The following is a 22964-nucleotide window of genomic DNA, read 5'->3' on the forward strand; positions in this document are numbered from 1 at the left end:
CCTGGGTCTAAACCAGATACTTGACATCTCTTCTTAGATGCAAGTTCATCAAACTCTGGAGTCAGAGTTTGCCTCCCACCTGTCTTGAAAGGTCCTGTTTTCTGTCTTTGGTTTGGCCATTTTCCGTAAGGGGTTTATTACATGTGAGTTGGGCGACAGGTCGCAGATGCTAACGAAAGTAAAGAGAGGAGGTGGGGGCGATTAGCGGGCTGACGGGCCGGCGCCAACGCATTTGCAAAGCATTCTGGGATTTGTAGTATTAGCTGTGCATGCACTATACAGGCGCGGCAGCCAGCGGACCAGCTCTAATACATATTTGATATGATCTTGCGGGCCAAATATAATTATATCACGGGCCAAATTTGGCCCGCGGGCCTGAGTTTGACATGTGTGGTCTAAAGGAACACAATGTCAAGGACTTGTTTTTCCTTTACTTGAAACAACACAGGGAACTTAAAAGAACTGGAAAGAATTTTTAGATAGTTTTTACCAAGCAAAAAGGTGCAGTAGTTGGAGAAGCAGAGATCGCAGGGGAGTTTCACTGAAGTGCCCTTTAAAAAGCTCAGTAGATCTGGAGAACAAAGGGATTCTTGTGCAACAGGACTCACAAGAGACTACAGATGCTTGAATCTGGAGCAAAATGAAACGCAGCATCTGTGTTGGGAAATGGACAGTCGTTACCATGAAACAGCTGGCAGTCTAATTACAGACTGAGTGAACAAGGTAGCTTCCAGCTAAATTTGGAAACGATCATGCACAGGCCAGGCCAGTTGGCACAACATTTCTGTTCAGACTGGAAGCAAGACCTTTTGAAGAATCTTCTTCTGTTGCTTCTTCTTCACAACTGTACAATTATTTTCCAATTTCTTTTGACAGTTAAATATGTGTGAACCAACAAATTAACCAAGCAAAAAAATGAAAAACAATTGACAAAAACATCACAACCTATTAAAGTTTTATAAACATTCAGGTGGCTGCAAATGGGGGAGTAAGCATCACAGGAATCTCACATTTTACCTGCCATTTATTTTCCCTCTTTTCAGACATATAACCATATAACCGTTTACAGCACGGAAACAGGCCATGTCGGCCCTTCAAGTCCATACCGGTTCACTTGAACAACTCCACTAGCTTCTCCGCAAACTCCTGAGGAAGTAGAGGCTTTCTTCATGATGCCATTGGTGTGTCATAAAGATAAACTGCTCTCTCTCGTGCAACTTATTGCAGAATTCCTCTTGTCTGCCACGCTTTCCAAATACCCGGTGTGCAATTCAAATTGCTGCAAAAATTTTATTTTGCCAGATGAAGGCAAACATACTTTATCAATGGCATACATAATTTGAAATTGAACTCCAATAGGGTGAAGTTCAATCAACCGAAGACAGCACAAAAGCCCCAATGAAAGACAAGTTAACCCCAAGTTCACTGCAGTAATGCAGACACTTTTGATGGACAAAACACCTTATCGAATCTGTCCCTGATTGGCGAGCATTCAGCACTGTCTGGGGAACCCTCATCTTGCCCTTGACAGCGGTTTTACAAAAAAAGTGTTGTAAATCAGAAATAAAAATATAAAATACTGAAGGTACTCAGCACATCAGGTAACATCTGTGGCGAGAAATTGTAGCTACAAAACATCCAGAAGTCAATACAGAGGATCATCAAAATGGCCGAGATCAATGGAATCTCCCTTTCCTCTCTTGGCAACATTCACCAGGAGCGTGCTTCAATAAAGCTCAAAGAATTATCGAGGACCCTTTCCATTCAGCACACAGTATTTTTGAACCACTGCCATCAAGGTGGTGGTACAGAATCATCAAAAACAGGATTGCTGTGAGATGGATGAATCTTGCATTGTGCGTTTTTACTTCAACCACGGTGTCAACAGATTTTCATATTTATTTATTTTAAATTTTATCCTTCTGTGTACATGTGAGCGGCACAGTTGGCGTTACAACAAGCGCAACACGGTTAAAGCACCAGCAATCAGGACCAGAGTTCAAATCCCGCACTATCTGTAACAAGTTTGTACGTTCTCCCCGTGCCTGCATGGGTTTTCCCCAGGGTGCTGGTTTCCTCCCATCGTTTGAAATGACCCAGGGTTGTTGGTGAATCTAGTGTAATGTGTGGCACGGACTCGTGGGCTGAAAGGGCCTGTTACTGTGCTGTATGTCTAATTTTTTTTTAATTATGTGCTGTGTATAGTGTGTGCATGTGTGTATACAGTGGTCTGGTAAAATGCTGCTTCATCTGGTTGTGTACATACAGTCAGATGACAATAAACTTGAAATCGAGTGAGTATTTCAGATTGATCTTTCGGTGGTTCCTCACTCTTCTTAAGTTTACCTTTGCTCTGCCCTCCACAATATTTTTGGCATTGATCAAATTGTCCTGAAATGTCCAAACCATTGCACCATCTTTCCCGGAAAAATGTACAACAGAGTTTAAAAGTTGCACTTTTTTGCTGTTGTTTAAAATGTTTTAAAGAACCTACAACATTAGAGCACAGTTTTGACCTTTCAGCCCATGATGTTGTGTTACGCTATGAAAACTTACTCCACAACAATTTAATCCTTCCCTACTTCACAACCATAACCCTCTCTTTTTGCCTTTCACGCATGTCCCCTTTTGACTTTTGAATGTCCCCATTGTACCAACTTCCATGACCACCCCTGGCAATGCATTTGAGGCACCCAGCACACGATGTAAAAAAAAAAGGTACCTCTGATTTCTCCCTTAAATGTCCCACCATTTACCTTAAACTGATCTCCTCTAGTATTTGCAATTGTCGCCCTGGGGGGGGGGGGGGGGAGTGCCACCTGCACACCCCATCTGTGCCCCTCACAAATTTATCTACCTCTATTAATTCACCTCTCATTCTCCATTGGTCCAAAGAGAAAAGCCCTAGCTCCATCAACATGTTATCCAATGCAAGTAATTATCCTAGTAAATCTCCTCTGCACCCTCCATAGAGCTTCTACATCCTTCCTGTAATGAAGCAACCAGAACTGAAAGCATTACTCCGTGTGGTCTAATCATAGTTTTATATACTGCAACATTACTTTGCAGCTCTTGAACTCAATCTGCTGAATAATGAAGGCCAGCACACTTTACACCTTCTTCACAACTGCATCAACTTGGATGGCAACCTTGAGGGATCTATGGACTTGGGACTCCAAACTAACCATTTGTCAAGTGCTTTATGCCACTCAGCTGCAAAACAGGGTACAGATGACTACTGCTTACAGCAGATTTAATTTCAGTGTAGGATCACAATTTACCTTGTCAGCTTTTTATGTTCGCTCATGGTGGTCACGACTTTGGTCTTAACTCCTTTTTACCTTGAAGACTGATGTTGCTGCTTTCTCAACACTTAGTACCATTCAGTCAGTCTTTGCAGTTTTACTCTCGGGGGGATAATAAGAGAGTCCACCTTCAACAGGGGTCAAGGCTGTCAATCCCCGATGTGATTTTACATCGTTTAACGCCAGTGTGCTGATTGCTTCCCTTTTCCACTAGACCCTTAACCGGTAAATTGGCCGTCAATTCCTGGGACCAGTGGAAAAGGGCCTATTGATTCTTGCTCTCCCAAATAGATACTGTGCCTGCTCATTCTCCATGGCATCAGGCATAATTTGTTCAAAGAGCGTAAACAAGCATGCTGACACAAGACAACCTTGGTGCATCTTTCAGCACACTGGGTCACAATGAAGCACAGACTCCTAACCCCAAAGAAATTAACAGTAATGCAGGTTGCAGAATCACTTGTTCTGAAGAAGAGCAAATGTTATCTAAAACTAACAAAACTAATTTAATTCAATTGTAACTTTACAGTACAGATATTAACTTTCAAATACACAGGATTATAAACTGAACTCTGATTTGGACATTATGATGTGCAATTCCAAGTTGCAGTTTCCGAGCCATTTGACAAACCGCAAGCAATATTTGTGAAGATTTCAAATCGTCAGAAAGACAAAAACCAGGAGCGAGCATCCAAGAAATAGAAGCCAATAGAAGATCTATTTGACTCCCTGATGGCCTCTCTGCCATTCAATCATCTTAAGGCCAACTTTTCCCCATTTCCAAAATGGGGAATTAGCTCAATCAGCAGGGAGATTAGCTCAAATGGTCGAACATTGCTTACCATGCAAGAGGTAGCAGGATCGATGACCACCTCCTCCAGATTTTAGGGCAGCATTGTTCGCACATCGCTGTTATAGTGCCAGCAATGAGGGTTTGAATCTAGCGCTGTAAGAAGCTTGTCCTTTCTCCTCGTGTCTCTGTGTGTTTCCTTCCACCATTCAAAAACATACCAGGATTGTGGGTCAATTGGGTGGCACAAGCTCATGGGCCAAAAGGGACTCTTACCGTTCTCATGATCTACATTTACATTTTAAAACCAACCTCAATTCCCTGAATATCTGAAAGCCCTTCAACCACTAGATCATCAATTAATGTTTTCTCATAAGACAATAGTAGATATAAAGCAACCAGTTCTCTTACTGGTTCCACAACATTCCTCATCAAGGAATCATTTCTTTTCAAACTATTGCTATTAATTTGGTTTTCTCAGTCCATGTGGAACCTTTGTAACAGACACCTTTAATGTCCTGATTTACATTATACCTCACATTTATATTTCTCTCTGTGGGGCTGGAAGAAATAGACAATCCTCAATGTTTTCTACCCCATGTTATTTCTTCACTCTGCCTCCACTGATTCTGGTTATTTTCTGAGCCAAGACTCTAACATTCCAGGACATTTTACTCAATCTTTGCCATCACGATTCTCCTCACCTCTTTTTAATCCCCATTTTGGTTATCTGTCCTTAAAGTATCTTAGGTTTTATTCTTCCCTGTTCTTGGTCTACTCTCTTGTATGGCTATAAAACTGTACTGGCAGGAAACGTGGCAAGGCCTATACATTCTCTAGACTCAATCCACGACTTACGATTCTAATCATGCTCCACCAGATAACTCTACATTAGCAATTATTTCCACAACCAGTGGGATGCATCATCTGTCCATGATTAATGAATAGCATGCCCGCCTTCACAGGAACAGCTGTTTGCAGAAACAAGATCCAAAAACCAATTCAGACACACTATCTGATGCTCTTTTGAGTTGCAAATTGGGATCAATCATCTGCTCCCTGTGCTACCTTGTGTTCTAATGTTGTTCTTTCTCTAAGTCAAGACACAAAAATGGAGAACTGTCAGATATTTCAAAATATGCTTATATTTTAATAAAATACAAAATATGTAATTTACCATGCAAAATGGACTTCAGAAAGAGTATTCCAATGAATATGTTTATCATTTTTCCACCATCTCTTGCCATGTTTCTTGATAAAGCTTTTCACTTTAGAATTTCTTCTGTGGTAATCCTTCTGGCTTATCAGAAAATCAGATCAAATTTGATTTCAATTCAGGCGCTGTTTTGAACTGAAAGTTTTTTCTTTATCTGCTCCGATTATTAATAATTTCTTTTTTCCTCCATCTTGCCTTGATCATGCTTTTCATAAATGGAGAGAAAAGGGTATCACATCATTTTGTGATTTATTTGAAAACAGCTGTTTTATGACTTTCAAGCATGTCACATAAATTTAATCTCTCTAATTTCCATATTTTTAGATATTTACACATTAGTGATTTTCTGAAAAACAAGTTATTACTTTTTCCATTCTTCCTTGATAGTAACTGTATTTACTTTTTTTTCCCCAGATAAATCCTTGTCAAAAGTGTTTTGTAGGATCATTTATGGATTAATTTCTAAAATACACGGCATTTCTATGAATAAAATTCAGAGTGCTTGGAGAGCGACTTACAAACTATTCTTTCTAAAGATATATGGACCAAGTGTTTAAAACTGGTCCATTCCTCTTCCATTTGTGTGCATCATTCACTTATTCAATTCAAGATAGTACTTAGAGCACATTCATCCAAAGCTAAATTAGCTAAGATTTTTCCAACCATCAACCCTTTATGTGACAGATGTCGTAATGGGGTTTCTTCCTTATTTCATATGTTTTGGTTCTGGTCAGCATTAGATCACTATTGGAAGGAAATTTTTAATGCATTTCCCCATATTTTCTTGGTTACCATTCAACCTCATCCCATTAGAGCTTTATTTGGTGTGGTGATAGAGAGCAGATTTTTATCAGTGTTGGATTGCCATGCGATGACTTTTGCCACTTTAATGGGTAGAAGATGCATTTTGCTGATATGCAAAGACTCTAATACTCCCAGTTATGCTCAATACCTGGAACCAACACACCAATGGCATCATGAAGAAAGCCTCTACTTCCTCAGGAGTTTGCGGAGGAGCTAGTGGAGTTGTTCAAGTGAACCGGTACGGACTTGAAGGGCCGACATGGCCTGTTTCCATGCTGTAAACGATTATATGGTTATGGTTATATGGATGACCCAAATCTTATCATGCTTGAACCTCGTGAAGATTAGATGTAATGGTTTGAAAAATGAAGTTAATAAAATGTGGCACATTTCTATGGAATATTTTAATGTTTAATGAATAATACAATGGTTTACTATTTTGTATATAACATGCAGAATGTTGATAATCTCTTTCTGAACTAACTTATTTACATACAAAGCAATTCACCAACATACAGTTGCTGTTACCCTTTTGGTGGTTTAAGGTGTCCCAGCACCCTTTTCTTTTTTTTAAGTTTAGGGGCTTATAGATTTAGGATTAGTTAGTTGCAGTTTTTGTGAAAAAAAATATAATATTAAATTCTGTTTGCTTATTATTAGTTATGACATTTATTTTTATTCTCGTATGCACACATTGTAAGTGTGTGTGTGTGTGTGTGTGTGTGTGTGTGTGTGTGAGTGTGTGTGAGATATATACTCAATAAAAATTGTTAAGTATAGAAACTCAGATAATGAAATTAAAAACAAAAAAATTCAGAAAATAATGGAACACCCATCAAAAGACTTGATGAAACCACACAGTTTAGTGACGCAGTCCTTGATATTTTAAACTACAAAATGAAAAGGTGAATATTCATGTCAACTCAGAAAGAAGGAAGAATAAAAACAAATAAGGTACTATGATGAAATGACTGGCAGATTTCATAACAATTCAATGGAGCAAGGCACTATAAAGCAACCTCAAGCAAATTAAATGAAAAAAGCAGAAATATAGAAAAATAAAGTACTGGAGATAGTCAATGAAAAGACAATTAAGAATGAAAGCAAAACAAGTCTAGAAATTCCTGCAAAACCCTTGCAGTTTTCAAACTAAAAGCAAAGGAAAGCAAAAGGCCTCCCATGAACACTGGAGACGTGACAGTTTGCAACCCCCAACATAGATCAGGCTTCTTTCCTTATACAAACATACATTCAACAGACATCAACAGCTTTCCTTCAGAAGATGTCGCCAATGTTGAATTATTGAAGTCAATGTTATGATCAGGAAACTCAAAGAACAAAGGAACAGTTTAACTTGCTCCTTGTTTCTTCTAAGACAGTCTGTCATGATCAAGAATAGCTTTGTTCACTCTTGTTCTGTGAATGCTGAGGTGGCTGATGAAGCCAACTCGGGACCTGCAGACTGTCATCAGTATAGAAGATCAAAACTGTGATTGCAAAGAACAACAGGTCTCTCACCTCTAGGGTCACCACAAGGGCCTAACATCGAAGCTACTGAACCTCATACTGAGGAGTGGAAAACAACTGTGAATGGTTTCTTTCAACATGGGATGGTCACTACACACCAGCTTCCATGGGTCTTGATACAAAGGCAGAGCTTCCAAAATGAAGACTGGGCTCTGTTGCCTGAATGTTAACATACTTCTCCCTGCACCATGCTCTCCCAGCTCATTTGTTCGAGGTGATGAATAAAGTAAATCTTGGTCCAAGAGGTTGCAGGAGGCCACTCAAGTATTCGTCTGAAAAATGGGGACTTGAAAACAAGATCAGCTCCTCCTGGACCAAAATAAAAACCCAACCACATTTCACACCACAGCTACTCAATACCCCAGACTCTGAGTGTTGGCATGGGAGCTGCAATTTTCACATACCCACAACAACCAATTGCAAGGATTCAGCAACCAGCTCCCAAAACAGTGAGATACAATAAATCCAGAGTCACAATGTTCAAATCTCCTGCTCACAGTTGTAACAGAAAGAGATTGTTGCATTTCCCAAGCAGATGTTCCCTCTCCAGAATACACCCCTTATACAAACACCAAGCATCCTGTAAAGGGCCAAACACTGATAGTGTGCTTGCCTTCTAATATTAATTGGCCAACAATTTTACAGACAGAGCCATACATTCTCTAAAACACTTAAAAGCACTCAGCAGCAAAAGTCAACAATGCAATATAAATAAAATTTTCAGCTGATGTCATTTATGGCGTACGATGCTTGAGGCCATCCTCTGTCTAAAACATGCAAAGTCATGCACCAGTTCAGTAAAATAGTAACTTATATTTGTACTGAATCTGGACAACATTTTGATAAACTACGTACAGAGGTTCACAAATCAGGAACAGAGTGCTGTCATGCAGAGTGCAAACAGCATATATCTGGGTCACATCACCCAACAGATCGATGTCAGTCTCCTATTACCCACCTTTATCACAACCTTGCCCATTCCTCCTCCTCCTATTTATTCCCCTGAAATGCATGTGTTCTTTAGTTTTAAAGTTTGAATGATACAGCATTGTCAAACCCTCTTCAACTCATGAAACCCATGCTGCCCAATTACACCACAAACACCATTTATTTTGGAGGCTGAAAGGAAACCAGAGCACTCTGAGAAACCCCACACTGATCATGGGGACAACATACAAACTCCTTCAAAACAGCACCAGATTTGAATACAGGTATTGTGCTAACTGTGACACCCATTCATCTCAAATATTCACCACTTCTTTAAGTTCCACATTCTGGTTAAAGCATTTTCTTCCAGTTCTTCACTGGAAGCCTTTCTGAATATGGATTCAACAGTGGCTGGAAGAGAGATGCCAGAGAGCCGTAGTGGATAACTGTTTGTCAGGCTGGAGGCCGGTAACAAGCGGTGTGCCTCAGGGATCTGTCTTGCTGTTTGTTATTTACATTAATGATCTGCATGATGGGGTGGTAAATTGGATTAGTAAATATGCAGATGATACTAAAATAGGTAGAATTGTGGATAATGAAGAAGGTTTTCAAAGATTGCAGGAGGATTTTGACTGCTTAGAAGAGTGAGCTGAAAGATGGCAAATGGAGTTAAATGCTGATACATGTGAAGTGCTTCATTCTGGAAGGAATAATCAAAACAGGACATACATAGTAAATGGGAAGACATTCAGTGGAGCAGAAGGACCTAGGAATAACAGTTCATCGTTCCCTGAAGGTAGAATCTCATGTGGATAGGGTGGTGAAGGCTTTTAGTATGCTGGCCTTTATAAATCAATGCATAGAATTACAGGAGTTGGAAGGTGATGTTGAGACTGTTCAAGGCATTGGCGAGGCCAAATTTGGAAGACTGTGTGCAGTTCTGGTCACCAAATTATAGGAAGGATATCAGCAAGGAAGTGAGAGTGCAAAGAAGATTTACAAAACTGTTACCTGGGTTTCAGAATCTATATTACAAAGATTGAGCAGATTAGGTCTTTATTCCTTGGAGCGTAGAAGGTTGAGGGGGGGGATTTGATAGAGGTATTTAAGATTATGGGGATAGTAGAGTTGATGTGGATAGGCTTTTTCCCTTGAGGGTAGGAGAGATTGAAACAAGGTCATGAGTTAAGGGGCAAAACCTCAGAAGAAATACGAGGGGGAAGTTGAGTGTGGTGGCTGTGTGAAATGAGCTTCCGGGAGAAGTAGTGGCAGCAGGGTCCATCTTGGCATTTAAGGAAAAACTAGATAAGTATATGAATGGGAGGGGAATGGAGGGTTATGGGCAGAGTGCAAGTAGGTGGGACTAGCGGAGAGTACTTGGTTCAGTGCGGACTAGAAGGCCCGAGATGGCCTACTTCCTTCCTGTAATTGTTATATGTTTGTCCTCCTATTTACTAAGTTCTTCATATATTTTTTTTAATACCTTTGACATAAATTTCAGTTTTGCACTAATTTTTAATCATCCATACCATGCAATTACTGTGTTTTTAATTAGATATATTTATCCCAGAGCCAATTAATCACTGCTTCAGTCTTTCCTGTCATTGTCCAGTTCTTCCAGTCTGTTCTGACATGTTCTCTTTTATCCCCTTTAAAAAAAAATCAGTACTTTCCCTCCCATGTACTTTAACTTTTGGTTGGGTCTTCCTCAATTTTTAAAGAGCAGAAAAGAGGGTCTAGACAAGAGCCAGTCAATGATTGGTGGACTGAGATAGGGTGAAGGATGACATGCAAGTGGAACCAAGTGTGGAAGGGGATGAGACATAGATGGTAGTCAGACACAGGTCGGTGAACAGAAGACAAAGAAGGAAACAACAGAGATGAGTCTGGTGGGGAGGAGGAGTTTGGTTAGGGTTTGGAGAGAAAGATTGAAGGTAGAGACAGGTAGAAGGGTGATAGGTGAGATTACAAATGTTTCCAACTTTGGAAACTATAAAGAAAGGAAGACAAGAGTGGGAAACATTAGGGAAGAGGTGAAGGATGCAATTTGATTGGAAAGGGGTTTCAATGGGTGAGTGTGTGAGCTGTAGATGGATGGAATCAGAAGGGAGGCAAATGGGTGATAGGGGCTGGAGCAGGCAATGGGACAGAATGGGGACAAAATGGGAGGATGGAGGTTTAAGGAAGGAAAGGTGTTTAAAAAAAAAAAAAATCACAGAAGGCAATCATTATCTGAAATTGGAAAATTCCAATATTCATACCATTCGGTTGTGGACCACTCAGGCAGAATAGGACATGGTGTTCCTCTTGTTTGATGAACTTCGTTTATCCCTATCCTCTGCAAAGTTTTAAAATCTAGATCCATGTGTTTTTTTTTTTAAAAAGGAAGATGACAAAAGACCATGATTTAAACACATTTCTTAAGTGAGCAATAAAGGGGCTGAGGGACAAAGTTTAGAGATCTTCATTTGAAAGCCAAACCTACAGTTGGCAATGATGGTTCAATTATTGAGGAAGCAGGAATTCGAGGACCTCAAAAGCAGTCGAGTTTCATGGGCAGAGGTGATGACACAAGAGGAAGGAATTGAATCCAACGATTCCAGTTTGAAACTGTTGAAGGAGGAGTAAAGGGTCATGGAAGAACCAGAGAACATACAGCACAGAAAACACGCTATTCATCCATTTAGTCTGTCCTAAACAATTTTTCTGCATCATCCAACTGACCTACACCCAAATCAATAGCCCTCCATGTACCTGTCCAATTTTTCTCAAATGTTAAAATAGAGTCCACATTTACTTTACACACTTTCACGAGGTTTCCCTGATATTATGTAGTGTGGATTGTGGAGGGTTGTGTGACCTCTCCGTCTAGAATTTGGTTGGAATGTGAATTGCGGAGGATCATGTGACCCATGGTTACCTAAGGGACAGCACAGCAGCTGCTATCTGGGATGCATGCTACTGTATGCCTCACAAATCTGAAGGAGTGCCTGGACAAATGGCCACCATAGAAGAGATACTGGCCATCGAGATGGCTTTGCACTTTGGCCTAAGGAGGAGTCAGGATATCCTTGGATTACCTGCTCGCAGATGGAAGTGGTACCAGTGCTGTTGTCACGAAGAAGTGCTGCACTTATATTCCGGGCCAGTCAGGGAATACCACTCACTCACAACACTAGTGTCAGTAAACAAATTAAACAAGCCAGGGACCAATACCTTGAACACAATGGAGAAACTGGAGGACTGATGGGGAAGTTGGCAGGCCGTCAGTGGTTTGGGCTGTGTGTAATACATCCAGAATGTATGAGACTGTAAACAGTACACCATGGTGTGATGACTTCCAAAGGGTGTAATGTGGTTTGGATTGTGGATGGTCATGTGACCTCTCTCCAGCTGGAACAAATTCAGAAGTCACCTTACCTGCCAATCAAGGGTTAGATCTTTCCACCTATGAGGCTGATGCATAATTGGTCCTTGCAGCTGCCAATCAATGGCGAGATCTGTCCACAGGTGAGGCTGAAGCACAATGGTTTGTCTGTTCATTCCTCTCCCTCCCCCTCATCTGAAATCCACAGACAGCTCCAGAGGGCCGACTGTGAAATGACCGTCCTGGATCCTGAGCCATGTGCAATGCTGGAGACCAGATTCATTTGATATACTTTATACTCCTATTTATCTGTGAAGCCACTTTCAGGAATCATGTATCTGTATTCCCAGATCCCTCTTTTTGACCAAAATGTTTGGTTTGTCCTTCCAAAATGCAACACCTCACAATTGTCTGCATTAAATTCCATCTGCCATTTTTCAGTCCATTTTTCCAGCTGGACCAGATGCAAGCCTTGAAAGCCTTCCTCATTGTCCACAACGCCTTCAATCTTCCAAAAAAAGTCCTTTTTTTTGGTTGTCAACAATAGTGCACTGCAAGGTATGTTTTGAAGCCTCAACATTTTTTGAATTTGGATAAATAACATGGAGGAATAAAGCTATGCTTGGCCAATTTGCTGATGGGCACAAAATTAGAGGAAAGTCAACTGAATAGGACACAGGGAAGCTGCAAAAGACAAAATTGTTCTGGATAATGAAAGCAAGCTGTTCTTTAAATGGTGAGAGATTGCAGTGGGGTGCTGCAAGCATCGCGAATGATCAGACACAGCAAAGTCCACCATGGCCTCCCAGACAATGACCCCTCGCAACATCACAAAAGATGCTCATCACCCTGACCATGGTCTCTTCCCATTGCTACCCACAGGCAAAAGATATAGATGCCTGAAGTCCAGCATCTCTCAGTTCAAGCTATTTTTTTAAAAAAATGATACAGTAGAAACTGATTCCAGCTATTTAAACCCGTGGTGCCCAATTACATATAAATTAACCCACAACTGCATATATTTTTTGATGGTGGGAGGAAACCAAGCACCCAGAGGAAACCCTTGCAAACACAGGGAAAACATACAAACTCCGTATAGTGAGCACCAAATTTAAACCGGGATCGCTGCCGCTGTAATAGCGTCGCTGACAACTTGGCTAACCGTGCTGCCCCAGGATCACCTCAACCTTAATTCTACCTCAATACCACCACAAGTTTGTCTGCACGACCGACGAGCATTTTTTTTAAAAACTTTAATTTGTATCCATCTGAAAATATTTATTATTTGTTCTATCTCTTCCCTGTATGTTATCTTCCCCCCACTTCTTGTATTTTGTTGTTTTGCATGTTTATGTACCTGGGAAGCAACAACAAGCAAGATTTTCATTACTTCTGTACACTGTACTTTTGTAACAATAAACAGAAAATAATTATAAAGATAACAGATGCTCAAGCAACTGAATACAAAAGTAGGAAGATGACACTTAAATCATGCGAGGCATTTTTGGGGCCACATGTGAAGTACTGCATGCCATATTATCCTCTTATTTAAGGGGAGGACTTCACTAGGTTGGAAGCAGCTCAGAAGAATTACTAAAACCAACACCACGAATGACCAGGCTGTCTTAGGTGTGAAAGTTGGGAGCTTTGTTGGAGTTTGTAGTTGGAAAGGATTTGATGCAAATAAGAAATTCCAAAGGGGTCTTATTCCCAATACAGAGAAAACAGTCTTTGAATATTGCGATCATTAATTTATAAAGTTAAGCCACACCTCCATATTTTCTGTTTATGTTGTAATTGATGAATTTAGTTGTCAGTTTGCTATCCTCAAACACATGATTGCTTGCTCTAGATTATTACCTCCAGTTAACAGTCTTTCTTATGATTGCTGCATGTGCCAGCTAAAAAAAAGAGTAACCTATATTTTAAGTGAAACATATCTATTTAATGTTAACCTTCAAATAACAAATGCAATTCTGCCAAATAGCCAGCACCATACAACGAAGAATTCCCCCGTGGTTTTTGTGCCATAACACTGAGCTAGAACAAATTTCAGATCAGCGAGAGTAGATAAACTGAACTTTACAATTGTTAGCAAGTGGTTCCCACTTAATCAGGTTAATTGGCGACGACCCAATCTTTATCAAGATTGGCCCAAGGAAATGAAAATCAACAGGCCTCGACAAGAAAAAAAAAAATCACACAAATACATCAAATATTTATCCACAAAAAAACTTCAATGCTCAAGTCAGAGAAAATCCAGATTGATGATCAAATCTATCACAATATTTGACAGCAGTAAATGAAGCTAAACAGATGGTGAAAACGTATACAGCAGGAAATTGGCCACCTACAAATCATTAACATGACTACAATGTATTTCAAATTCTGGTCACTGCAATGCAACTATTAAATAGAGAAAAAAAAATGGCCACCAGAATGATTACTGATATTGACTACTCATCCCTTTGTAAATTGAATCGAAGAGCAAGCACTGGCAAGTGACTGTATTCGCAACTCTAAAGTCTAGATTATATTAGTTTTAGTCAGTGGATTCAAACTATGAACACCAGAAGCACTAGACCTTCACTTAGAGTGTTACATTCACACCTCATCTGCAGAAACTATCTTTCAGTTAGTGACATATTCTCCCGATGGATATGTTAGTACCAACTAGCAATAAAAGCAGTACATGTGAATCACAAAGTTCTGCTGTCACTGTCTCATGGTAGTCTCCCAAGGTGACAGAGAGGTAACTGGATGAGTTGGAGTGCTGGTGGAGCCCAGCAAATCCAACAGCCATAAAATGAGTGCATGTTATTATTGCCATTTAAAACTCAAAATGCAAAGCCACCATGTCTAAAACCTATCCTCTTGCCTTTTCTCAATCCAATACAAAAAAATGATCCAGTGCTGAATAACAGCATTGGCTCCATCAAGATCACAAATGTTCACAACTGATAAATCCAAACATCAGGAGAGCATTAGCAATCAGGGAGAGGATGGCAAGCAGTATCTACATGAACACAACACGACGGAAACACCATAATCCAAGCAGGAGCTTTCTCACAACAAATAAAGCCAGCACTGCAGCTGCAAGCACCTGGAAGGTATGTGGATGGGCAAACCAAGGGCATCAGACAAAAAGCAGCTTCCTGCTGGGTCAAAAGAGAAACGGATGACATGGAAGGTACTCAAATCACATGGTCAAGAACCAGCAAAGAAGTTGAATCTGCGATCAGTTGACCACGGAACTCTCGTTGGCTGGAAACTGCTCAAGGACAGGCATAACTGGCCAACTCATAGGTTGTGGGCAGTGCCTGTTAATGGAATGATCCAGGACTTTTGTGGATGCATACAAGAAGATGACACCAACTTTTAATTTCAGAACCATTTTCTGGGTTGGACATCACCCAAATTCAGCTTAATAGATATAAAAATTCCAATATACAATATCTGTAATATACACAAGAACTCAATTATAATGTATATCAAAACAATTGGAATCAATTTAACTTCTGAAAAATACACAGCTTCAAATCACTCATTTCATTTCCAAATCATGTTTGTTTCCTTGACACAATGCCAAGCTGAAAGGATATGATTAATTTTTTTTGTTGAATCAACACAACATTGAGCAACATTGGGATACACATGTTTCACCATTTTCATTCCCTCAGTTAAGTTCTTACTTACTAGTTTCAAACATACTTTTCATCAACATGTGTACACCTTACCGGTTGTATGGTTTTTTTTTAAAAAAATTCTTTCTGCATGTCTCTCTCTTGCTATAAACTTAAGAATATTTTATGCCCATAGAATTCCAAGTTATTTTGGCAATTCTAAGATAACTATTGTGAAGCCAATTTGATCATGGAAACTTTTTAGGCTTTCTTTGTTCCAATACTCAATTTCTAATTGAAAGGAGCAGACTGAACATTACTTCCATTTAATGCACATTTCCAATGCACTTTGGATCAATCAGCAAAACCACATTTAATCAGGGTTAATAGGCAGCTTCAAACACAGAGGAATGTAAAAAATATTTCACAGCTGAGCATCTGGACTTCAATCCCATTTCACTGTGCACACATCAAAGAAATAAATTCTCATCAGTCAACATCTCGGTTATATCTTCAGAGGGCAGCCACTGTTCCACCTATCTTCACAAATGATCCTTTATTCCATTTCCTGGAATCATAAAGGAGATACCAGCCTGGGTATCAAACTGGAATCATGGGATGTGATTCATTTCATCCAATTGCTGCAGCTCTGAAAGATGCAACTTTCTGCAGCCAATGAGGAAGTGAAGCTTTGTCATCTTCCTGCAAATTATGATTTGCCTCAATTCCAATGATATTCCAATGGTGCAAGTACATATTGCATGATCCTAGCCATGCATTGGCAATCTTAGGATCTTCATGCACTTCTAATTCCACTGTAACTTTCCTCATTCACATTTGGCAATGGAAAGCACCAATCTAAAAAATGTGTGGTAATTAAACTCTTTTGCCTGTGGAGGCAGTTAAGGGCCAACATTTGCAGATGCATTTGGAGCAGAATAAGCTTGTATTGATGGTTCACACAAATAATGGATACATGATAAAAAAAATTCAATAAAGCAGTTGTCACTTCAAAGTGGGGCTGAAATATTTCTTCACCCATGTATCCCATTACTGCATTTTTCCAGAAAACCACATCAGTTTCAATTTCCAACATGCAAAACAGGAAGATCCACTTGGTGTCAGAAGATTCAGTGAAAATCATTCTTATTTTAAAGATTAAACATAGATGCAAGCAAAAAGTCAACCAAGTATATCATTTCAGGAAACTGTAATGCAGAATTCTAAAATGCTAAAACATCTCAACAATTGGAATGATATCTTGGAGATGTTTTAAAATACGAGTTTTGGCTTCTTAAACATCATGAAGTGCCAGACTCTGCTCTTTTACACTTCCATCAAGCATATTCTTACTTGTTTCAGATAAATCCGTCTACTAGCCATTTGATACATCACCACCTCCTTCCACGTTCACACCGTGCATTAAAGATTGTGCATTTCTGGAGAAATCAGCTGATTGAAAATTAAGTTTGCAAAAGGTAGCTTTTTAAAAAAAAATCTTGCAAATGAAAGCTACTGACAACTCATAACTGCTTGATCCATTCATCCATAGGTTTTATTTTCAACGATCGATATAACAAAAGATTATTTCTGAAGCAGGAAAAGGGAGCTGACAACTGCAAACTGGGTGGCTGAACCATTCGTTTCTACTCCTGCAATGATGAATTTCAACAACTCCCTGGCCTACGGGAGGCCTTGACAGTCAATGATCACAGTTTCTTTGCAGTAGTAGGTCATGAACTCCAACGCACACACCCACGCATTCAGACGCAAAGTTTCAATTTTCTTGTTTTAACCAACCCCTCCGCCGCCCCCTCCCCCAAAAAACCAGGAAAAGTCTAACGCAGCAATTAATCTGGTTGCTTTTACCGTTCGTGCAGCCTCCGCCCAGGTTCGTCCTTTCTTTTTCTTCTGTTTCTCCTTCATGTCGGAAAAAGCTGACACTTGCTGAAGGTGACGGAGACTTTCTGCCAGCGGAGGAAGAAGGCAGCAAGGCGAGAGAGAGAAAGGGCTGAGTAATGGAGCGCGAGCGCTGTTCTGGGGCGGTGAGTGACAGCCCGCCCAGGCTCTCACTGTGCAGACGCCGCTGCCATGTTGCTCCTGGGTTACTGTACAACAGCCTCACGTGATGCACAGCCCGCCCAGACCCACGGCCGGGGTGAGATGACGTCATGTACAGTAAGACAGGAAATGGCATCACTCGCTCACCTCCCCCCCTCACCGAGCGGGAACCAATGCAGCGCTCTCACCCCATAGCGGGAACTCCTTTTATTTCCTATCCCCCCCCTCCCTTTTCTTTCTTTTTTTTGGCACATGCATCTTTGTTTTAGCGCACGGAGTACTGTCAAACTTCAACGCAGACTTTCGCCGCAGGACGCCAATGAGAGAGACAGTGACACAGGAAGTAACCTCAGAGGCAATGACACTGCCCTGAAGAATGCAGCAACAGTGAGTGGGTGGGAGAATGATAAATAAGCTGCCTCTTTGGGGAGTCTCAGCCCCAAGCATGGAGCTGCGGGCTGGTCATGGCAGATAAAATTCCCCCTCTCTCTCTCTCTCTCTCTCTCTCTCTCTCGACACACTGAATCCCAAGGCAGTTGGAAATTGCCTGGTCCTACTTGTCGGTCTGGATTCCCAGTCCTTCCCACCCCCACCCCAGCCAGCAAATTTCCTGCTTGGCTCAGGCCCGAAACGTCGGCAGCATAGCTTTGTCTCCTATGGACGCCGAAAAGACCAGCTGAGTTCCTCCAGCATTTTGGTGTGTTTTTACTAAAATCACAACGTCTGCAGACTTTCGTGTTTCACTCAGCTGGGAAAGCAACCAAGGCCACCCGGTCGAATCTAATCTTGCACACAGAAATTCTAAACCCCCCCCCCCCCACCAACTTGAATCTAACCTTGCACACAGAAATTCTAAACCCCCCCACCCAACTCGCCCTCATCCAAGGGTTTAACAGCATACTTGAATTTGTACACAAATGACATGAACTATAATAAGTATTACAGCTTCACTGTGTCACTTGGTTAAAAATTCTGCCTCACAAATATGTGTGTGTTCTGTTTTGTTTGGATGCTGCAGAGAAAATCTTTGCTGAATCCATCAGGAAGGACGAGGGCATGAGGGTTGATGTTGCCAACAGTAGAGGCACTCAGGTCATATGCTCCCTGTACATGGACAATACCATCATCTTCTGTTCAGACACAATTGGTCTGCAGACTGATGAGCAGCCAGTTTGAGTCGGCATCAGGTACCAGAGCTACCTAGAAGAGCAAGGCAATTGTCTTCTGTGACTGGCCTGATAATCTGCCATCCCCTTCACAGTCAAGTCTGTTGGCTGTAATGATAGTGATTTGATTAGACTTGGCTGCCACCAGGGGCCGACACAGAGCAAGACACGCAGTTTGCAGTATCTGTAATGGAGGCTTGCAGCCTCATGGCGTGCCTCACAGTGCTGTTTACAACAACTTTAAAGTAAATAGCCTTTTCCTTCATCCATGTGTTACCTAATAACTCACACATATGAATACAAGATGAAAGAATGGCCAGAAGGTGCTGAGAATCTTGTCTGAAGGGACCGAAGCACATCACAAACTTTGAACAGAGCAGATAACGAAGGTTCACCATAAATCAGGACCATGGAAACGTTGTCATCAGGTATGAGGTGCTATACTTGGTGCAAGTGTGGCCCATTCCATGCCTTCACTCTGGCGGTCACTAGAGCTGTCCTCTACAGATCCAAGATAGAATGGCTCCAAAGATGGCTATGTGCAAGTCACTTGACAATGAGGGTAAGGGTTTACACAATGTGGTCCTCATCCTGAAGACCACCTTCATGTATGGCTGTATCAGGCTGTGTGTGGAATTAAAGTACAAGACCACCAAGAGCCACTATGTGCTGAGATTCTACCTGTCCTAGGTGTTGTAAAGAATGTGCTTGACCTTTCTGCCACACAATGTCCCAGTCAACTGGGCATTGGCCTATCATTTTTGAAAAAATTCTTCCAGGCAAGTATCTTTGACCAAAAGTAGATCAGACAATGGTCAGCATGGAACATCTTGCAGACACTATGGAACAAGAACTCGATGGATACTGTGGGGTGGTTTCCAAAGTAGACACTCCAGGTCATCCTGCAGAGTACCCCACCACCAAGTACCAATAAGTACCAGGTCCTGGCCTACGTGGTGATAGGACTCATCTGCCCATTAGATCCATTCCTGTATGACCAGAAATTCACACCCAATGCATGGTGCCCCCAAAATTGCTGTGATGAGGATGCAAGTATCCTTGTCATAGTTCATCCCCAGGAGCAGAGTAACAGAGAACTCTCTGGCTTATGGGCTATTCCCAGAGACGGACATTCAGTTCTGCTGGAAGATCATCAAATTGGTGAGATACCCTCTGTGGTCTGCCTGAAACTGTTGGTCATCCAGCAGAGTGAGATGTCCGTCTGGCACATTCCAGGCCACAGGAGCATGTGCTGACGGAGGCTATGAGGCTTGGTGCAGCCAACACAAGAACATTGTGGGGAAAGAGTAAAAACATCGAAATGCTGGAGGAACTCAGCATCTAGGAACTTTTTGACAAAAATATATTGCTGATGTTTCGGGCTTGAGTCCTTCAAGGAAAAATCAGAAAAGGCAGAAGCTGGATATAACAGAAAGTCTCAGAATTCAAGCAGTGAGGGAGGAATCCAGATCAACAAAAGGTGTTGGATGTTTATTGGATCTGATAAAGGTCTAGGGTCTTTTCCCTACTGAGCGTTGAGGGGTTGAGACTGGTGGGAGAGTAACTTTAGGGGGCCACATTCGAGGCAAGAGTGCTCTATAATAAAATAAATAGTTAATACAACAATGTTCTGTTCTAAAATGAAGACACAACTACGATACTAAGAATGTGAAAAGACTTTTTACTGTTTTCCTTTGAATATTTTTTGAAATTGTGAAATTTAAAAAAAATGTGTGTGTACAATGCTTGAATGAAATTGTGGAGACATACTCTGCATATTCTTTGAGAATTCCAGGGTCAAAAAACAGACTGATGACCTAGATTCAGCGAGCCCAATCCATACCATACTGTTCGCTCCTGTGTGGCCCAGTGCACCCGATTTCACCAGGAGCCAAGCAGCCAACACTTGAGCACAGGAAACCACACAAGACCACTTCGACAACTGCAAAGCCCTGCTCCAGATTCACATGCCATGAAAATACCCTTGAATACTCACTACACACAGGGCATGTAGAAATTTTTTTTTTTTTTGAAAAGTATAGCTCTACATAATAGAATTAAAAACTCTAAAAATAATTCCAGTAAATATTAAAAATCACAAATAGAAATGAATGGTTCCTATTCGATTGATTGGCGACTGCTGAAATTGTGCCAGGTTTAAAACTGCACGGGTTCAGTAGGCCGATTTCCCAGCCTGAGAATCAGGAGGTCTGAAGAAGGGCCATGAGCAATACACTAAAGCAGGACAGGGACAGCCACAGTGAGTGGGGACTGGGTAGAATGTTTGGACACTGACTTAATCCAATAACTTTCATTTGTCCCAGCATGAGCATTGGTGCTGAGCAGAGGAACTGCCCCAAAATTGTTCTTGCTTCTTTACATTTCCTGACTTACTTCACAGTTATGTGGTTTTTTTTTAATTAAAAGGTTCCTGAGTCAAATAATGTGGCATAAATCATTTTTTAAAATTGACTTTGACCTTCAATTTGATACAGGCAGAGATCTTTCTGTTACAGAAGAGTGTTGACACCATAAATATAAAATAACATTAAAATTTAATTAGTCTGTGGAAATACCATAAATTCCTTCATCTGTTGTGGATTTGACCAAAAAAATCTCGAGTGCTTGCAGAAGCGAGGCAGAGTGAAGTCATGTAAGTCATGAAGTCATATATCTGGCAAAGTTCCACTAATCTTCACATCCTTTTCAGCTGAAACATTTATTATTTCTCTTTCCACAGACGAATCCTGACCTGCTGAGCTTTGCGTGGCATTTTTTCTTTTTCGTTTAGATTTCCAGCATCAGCAGTTTATCTTGATTTCCAGTAAAATAATTTTCTGTGGCTCACTTGTCACATTGCAGCCACTGCAGTCCTACTACTTTCTACTAATGCTAAATTTGCTGAAATATAGGAAGAAATCAATGAGTGGGTGATGACAACCATCCCTCCCTTGGTGTGACTAACAGATGGCCTCAGATCAGTGAGAAAGAAATGTACATGTTCCATCAGTTTTACTGAGGTTTCCACTTCTTCCAAGCAGTGCATCACCTTTGGACCTCATGGAATCATAACACTACTGTAAGATGAAGAACGCAGATAATCCTGCCACAATTCCAAAATGTGGAATGTGGTTGATATAGCTTTCAATCTGCCATGGAACTTCAAGGCAATTGGCACTTAGATATTTTATTGGAAACTTCATTTTGGCTTGAAATATCAACCATTCTTTTATCTCACTATTGCCGCTTGTCCCACTGAGTTCCATCAGCAGAGTGTGTCTAGCGTCTGTTGTGTGTTGGCCACACACTGAAATGTGCCATCAACATGTGCACCTGAAAATGAAAGTTCAACCCAGAAACTCTTGACCATTTTCCAGTCAGTTATACAAATTATACCCTTGATTTGATTTGATATGATTGAAAGCTGACCTTAATTGTTTTCCTTTTTTTGTTCTTCCTTCCATCTCTTTCTTATCAAGTTTGCATGGTTTCCATTAGTAAATCACATAAAGGGCAATAAATTATTAGAAATGAAATTGCTCAATGAATATTTAAAGCAGAGCATCGTATCTTTGCTTACCTTCTCAACACGGCCATTAAGGTTGTATTTAATGGGGACGAAGTTACTTTAATATTATATAACAATAAAGTAGTAGTAGAAATGCCAACACTGCAGATAATAATCATAACGATTTTCTTCCAATCCAATGAATTTTTAGAATAAAATAGGAATAAAATTATTTGGATTCTGTTAAGGCAGTATGAAGTGCCCTTCAACTGCAGTCAACATACAGCAAAGGCAAGAGCAAAAATATTGATTTATATTATGGAAATAAATCATTAATACATAAATAGTTTGAGACAGGTATTGCTTACCTTAACTATTTGGAAGAGGGTACAGACTGTAGTGCATCTAAGTTTGCTGATGACACTAAACTGAAAAAGCAAATTGTACAGAGGATACGGAGAGTCTGCAGAGAGAAAAAGATAGGTTAGTTGGTGAGCAATGGCCTGGCAGGTGAAGTATGATGTTGGTGAATGTGAGGTTATCCACTTTAGAAGGAAAAAGAACTGTGTATAGTTCTGGTCTCCTTACTGGAAGAAGGATGTACTGACTTTGGAGGCTGTGCAGAGGAGGTTCCTCAAGTTGATTCCAAAAATGAGGGAGAGAGCCTATG

The 22964-nt window shown here is 40.7% G+C and overlaps 1 protein-coding gene across 4 annotated transcripts in view; it reads right to left on the minus strand.

Moving 5' to 3' along the window:
* asxl2 (ASXL transcriptional regulator 2) overlaps nucleotides 1-17684 on the minus strand; it is a 224720-nt gene extending 207036 nt beyond the window's left edge. For 2 of the 4 annotated variants that reach the window (XM_069886552.1, XM_069886554.1), the window contains exon 1: nucleotides 17429-17684. In XM_069886552.1, coding sequence (XP_069742653.1) covers nucleotides 17429-17485 — 57 coding nt within the window. In that variant the 5' untranslated portion in view covers nucleotides 17486-17684. The remainder of the gene's footprint in view (nucleotides 1-17428) is intronic. The other 2 variants (XM_069886561.1, XM_069886558.1) reach the window with 2 other exon arrangements.
* Nucleotides 17685-22964: the final 5280 nt, after the last annotated feature.

This window comes from Narcine bancroftii, chromosome 6 (assembly GCF_036971445.1).
Source record: "Narcine bancroftii isolate sNarBan1 chromosome 6, sNarBan1.hap1, whole genome shotgun sequence".
NCBI lineage: Eukaryota > Metazoa > Chordata > Chondrichthyes > Torpediniformes > Narcinidae > Narcine > Narcine bancroftii.